We start from the raw sequence: 5,135 nt of genomic DNA on the forward strand, positions 1-5,135 counted from the left end.
GGTGTATCTTTGAGGTTTACTGTTGTTGTTTTGCATGCAACGACACCCCGTCATCCTAGTTTTCCTGAAGTCTCAGCTTTGAATCCTCTCATGCCTCCTGGTGTCTGAACGACCTCCTCTCCCTTCACCGGAAAACTTTTTCGGTGCCCGATTTCTTTCTCCGATTTCCTCATGAATTTTCAAAATGTCATCGGGATTGGAACTTGCTGTCCTGTATTCATCTATCATGTACCTGCGCATCTTCAATTTCTAGGATCATCCCTCTTGAGGTCGAATTGACGGTCTGCTATCGTCATCTAATAGTATGTTTCTAAACTCTTCTGCCGTCCTCCCTTGAGTTTAGTACACGCTTTAAATTCAGGAGTCGTCCTTATTCTGTCCTCATTGACTTCCCGATTATTCTATATGCTTTGCCTGCTCTCAGAACTATCCTATCCCCACATTTTTCCTATCCAGGCACTTATATCATCCAGGCTCCTCCACCTGACGGAGGACAGTGGGCTTTTACTCCCCTGTACTCATTCGGATCGGTCTTTCTGACTAAAATCCCGCTGAACCCAAGAAAAGATATTTTGAAGGCAAATGGAAGGTGGGTCCGATCACTACAACAAAACCAGCGATTTGCGCCAGATTTAGCGCCAGATTTTAGTGCATTTTTTTTGTAATTGTGATGAGCAACCTGGCGCTAAATCTGGCTCTATTGTACAATTTTTAAAGCGTCCTTTTTTGCACCCTTTTTCACGCTAGATTTTGCATCATTTTTTACACCAAACTATGCATCATTTTTTGCATCAAATTTTGAACCAAGATTTGCATCTTATTTTATGACAGGTTTTGCTTCTAGTTTTGTGTCATTTTTTGCATCTATTTTTCATTCTCTTTTGCTTCCTATTTTGTGTCATTCTTTGCTTCCATTTTTGCACCATCATTTGCATCAAGTTTACACTGTATTTTGAATCCAATTTAACGTCTTTTTATGCATCCATTTTGTGTCAGTTTTTGCATCTAGTCTTACGCCAGGTTTTGTATCTAGTCTTACACTAGTTTTTGCTTCTATTTTTGCACCAGCTTTGGTGCCTATCTTTTCACCATGTGTTGAATTTGATTTAGCACCAAATTTTGCATCCATTTTTGTGCCCATTTTTGCATCTTTTTTTGGACCATTTTTTACATCCACATTTACGTTTGATTTGTCTCCATTTTTCCCATCTCATTTTGCACCATATTTTGCGTCATTTGTTTCATCCAATTTTGCATCATTTTTAACACCATCTCTTGCATCTAATGTTACATCATTTTGAGCATCCAAATTTGCATTTATATTTGCATCTTATGTTGAGTCATGTGTTGTGTCCACCTTTGCATCTTATTTTGTGTCTAATGGTACATTCAATTTAGAGCCATTTTTTACGTCTACTTTTGTATTTGTTTTTGCACCAAGTTTTGCATCCAATTTTAAGCTATTTTATGCCCCTTTTTGCACCATTTTTTTGTGTCTACTTGTGTCGAATGTTGCACCATTATTTACACAGACTTTTTCATCCAATTTTGCATTTTTTTGGTGTCTAGTTTTACATCGTTTTCACCATCCAAATTTGCATCTTTTTTTGCCTCATTTTGTGTCCACATTTGCATATAATTTTGTGTCTGAGTTCGACCCTAAATTTGCATGTGATTAGGAATCATTTTTTACATCCAATATGACATCCTTGGTTTCACCTTTTTTCAACCCCATTTTGCATCTTGTTTTATGTCTTTTCTTACATCTTTTTTTTTTTCCTTTTTTGCACCCAAGTTTGCATCCCAAATTTACACCATTATTTGCATCATCATTTGGCATATTAATTTGTAACGTTTTTTGCTTCTTTTTAACGCTCAACTTTGCATCTTATTTTACATCTAGTTGTTGTCTTTTTTTGCATCTAATTTGGTGCCCATTTATGTGTCCTTGTTTTTGCCCAATTTGATATCCTTTTGTATGCCATGTTTTGTTCCCTTCTTTGTGTCAACTATTGCACAATTTTTCACTTCTAATTTAAAACACTTTGTATGTCAATTGTTTGCATTTTGTATTAATTCCTAGTTTAACATCCAATTTTACTTTCAATTTTGCATCCATGGTTACATCCGCATTTGACTTCTTATATAGAGTATATTTTTCTTTGCATATATGACCCCCTTTATAGATTCATAGTGAAATATATGATAGTTTATAAATATCATTAAAGCTGATATCACAATTCAAAATCATTTGTAAAGAAATTTAAGAGAAATTGACAACATCCATCCAAAAAAATAACAATGTGTCATTAACAATTTTCAAAACATGTATAAAATAGCAACATAATACTAATAAAATCAGTATTATTTTTAATCAAAACAAGTAAAATTCAAATATGATTAACAAATCAAAATATTTCATGAATATCGTTATTCTACGATAAATTAACAACATACATAAATCAAACTCATCGTATGTTACAAAATCAAAATGTCTTATTGATATAGGGTAAATTCACAACATCCATCTAAACATAGCAATGTCATTCTACACAATAATTTCTTCATAAAAAACAATGCATGTGCATGCCTAGCTACCACCACCAAGATCATCCTCATGATCATCTTGACCATCCTCATTACTCTGATCCACATCATCACCAACACCGCAACTATCATCATCATCTCCTCCTTCACCACCATCATCCTCATCCTCATCCTCATCATCTCCTGATATATGTTGAACATAATTTGGATCATCGTCTTGGCAATCATTACCTATAGCATTCTGACAAAAAAAATCAATATTACATGTTAGTATTAATTACATAACACAACGCATGTTTTTGTTATACAATGTTAACCATAAAATGAGGTAAGATATAATATCTAATAGTACTAAAAAATAAAATGAAAATATGGTTTAAAAGTATATTGGAAATCCAACTAAGATTACATACCATAGAGTCCATCCAAACAACAAATTCAACCCATCTCTTTTTCTGCAGCACCTCCTTTTCCAAATGATTTGGAGGTCTTCCATATTTTAGTTCCTATCAATCAGTAAAGAGGGAGAAATTAGATAACAATGACTTTCTTCTAGTACAAAATTTATTAAAAAAATATCACATGTTTAATATACTTACAAAGGTTGTTATCAGTGCTTTTAAACCTTTCTGGCCACTACGATGAGTGACTTTTGTCTTGGTTAACCTTGCCTTGGATGCCTTGTCCTTAAACATAAACCAAGTCAATTTATTTTTACACAAATACATGTCTAAGATACTTATAAGTATTAATACATTCTAAATAATGTTTAATGAAAAATTCAATACCTGAATTCTCTCATTGCCGGCTTTTCTTTGTGCATCCAACTTCTCATATGATTTTACAAGTTCTTTCCATACTTTAAAAGGTATGTCAATAGGTCTTTGTTTCAGTCTTTGATCTTGAGGCATTTTTTTAATTTTTCTTGTTTGGTTAAAAATTTTGGTTAAAAAAAACCGAACAAGTAATTCACATCAATGGCATGGGGACTCTATGGATATGTGTAAAAAAATGGCTATAAAGAAAACATCCAAAAAACATATGAGCTCTCCCTTTGATGGTCACTTGGGCATATGGCTGGAAAGGAACAACTCCATTTTCGAAAATCAAGGACAATCCTTTCTCAAAGTACTTCCTAATATTTGCTCCAAATGTCTTAAAATGAAAAACAAAATTCAAACGTCATCCTTAAACATCTCCCTTAAATATAACGTTGGACCATAAATTCTTCACTTTTATTGTTATCGGCTCTGGAATGATTTTTCTATATGCAATTATATAATGAAATATGTGTGCACTAATGAAAAAACATTGAGTTTCATTTTTCATAATCACAAACAATGAAAAAAGAATCACACGTAACTAGCATCATTTTGGAAATTTTATATTTATTAAAAATCTTTAACATGTTTTCCTCCCATATCTCATAAAAAGGTGTGAAATTTTTTATTTACTCTCCAATAAGCACTACAACAAAACCAGCGAATTGGAGGTTTTACACTAAGTTTTTCAACATCGAGCTTACTAGGGCTTGCACCACCAGGGTTATTAGTAAGAATCTCATGAGGTTTGCATAGCCATGATTATTAGAATCAAAATAGTAGGATTTGCACTAAAAAACAGTTCATAGAGCTTTCCTGCTGGGGAGAAAATCACAAGTTCAACTTCTGCAATGCAAAGCACCGAGAGCTCGTAAGCTTTCTTCAGCAATCCACCTACGTTTGGAAAATGTAACCTGCCTGCTGGCGATGTTCTCAATCCTCTTCCTCTGCATCTTTCCCCTCACTATTCTTGTATGTCCTCTTTCATTTTTCCCTCCAAACAAACCCTCTCAAATTGAGAAAGCAGAACAACTCACTCGATGAGAATCCGAATCCAATTATCGCTTCTAACAATAACCCAATACGATACCAGAAGTGATTACACAAAACCTCATTGACTCTTCATTTGTTTGGAAAAGAGCCAAGCATATACTTCTGACGAGGGTTTCCGTCTCAAGTCTGGCTCGCAGGACGTCACTTAGTCAATTGCGAGAAAAGTTTTCCACCTGCCTGTCACATACGGTTTGTCACACTATATATTAAAATAAGGTTGATCATACTAACAATAAGGTTGTATAGTTTAAAAGGAGGGCTCTCCTGACTGCATTTGGTTGGTTTATAGAAAAGATTGCTGGAATGTGTAATGTGAATGCTCTGCTAACTGTTTTTTAAGCATTTGGAAGTATTAAAACCCCCTAGGATAATTAATGTAAGACCTGTTAATTAATGTGTAAAGATGGCTATTGTCCTTGGGCTACCTTAGCTGTTCGTGTTTAGTGATCTGTGGTATTATGACTCCTCAAGTCACTATTAAACCATGAGAACCATGCCCAGGCAGACTAGTGTGACATTGTGGATGAGAACCAAAACTAGACTCCTATAACCTCCTTTTTCATCCTTTAAATTGCAGAATTAACTGACTGTTCTAGTAATCGTTCTTGAGCACCTGAATATGTGCACCCTAAATAATAAGAATAATACCCTGTAACATATGAATAGTCCATCCTGTGCATGTAGGATATGCACATGAGGTCCAATAAAATCACT

At 34.4% G+C, this 5,135-nt stretch overlaps 1 protein-coding gene across 1 annotated transcript; it reads right to left on the reverse strand.

Annotated features, from left to right (window-relative positions):
* Positions 1-2,577: 2,577 nt before the first annotated feature.
* Positions 2,578-3,275, reverse strand: LOC149232044 (uncharacterized). Its single transcript, XM_089381813.1, has 3 exons — positions 3,147-3,275; positions 2,961-3,053; positions 2,578-2,788 (listed from the first exon to the last, which is right to left on the reverse strand). The coding sequence occupies exons 1-3, from the start codon at positions 3,273-3,275 to the stop codon at positions 2,591-2,593; spliced, it is 420 nt and encodes a 139-aa protein (XP_089237939.1). The 3' UTR covers positions 2,578-2,590.
* Positions 3,276-5,135: the final 1,860 nt, after the last annotated feature.

This window comes from Pinus tabuliformis, chromosome J, assembly GCF_031772625.1.
Source record: "Pinus tabuliformis cultivar Carrire ecotype Pingquan chromosome J, CPIR1, whole genome shotgun sequence".
In the NCBI taxonomy this organism is placed as follows: Eukaryota; Viridiplantae; Streptophyta; class Pinopsida; order Pinales; family Pinaceae; genus Pinus; species Pinus tabuliformis.

Bases quoted from the DNA above. Each gene is read 5' to 3' on its own strand.
- LOC149232044 (XM_089381813.1), bottom strand. From the start codon at position 3,275: ATGTATTTGTGTAAAAATAAATTGACTTGGTTTATGTTTAAGGACAAG. The intron at 3,054-3,146 runs GTAAGTATATTA...ACTGATTGATAG, and splicing joins AAGCACTGATAACAACCTTT to GAACTAAAATATGGAAGACC. The intron at 2,789-2,960 runs GTATGTAATCTT...TTTTTTTGTCAG, and splicing joins TTGTTTGGATGGACTCTATG to AATGCTATAGGTAATGATTG.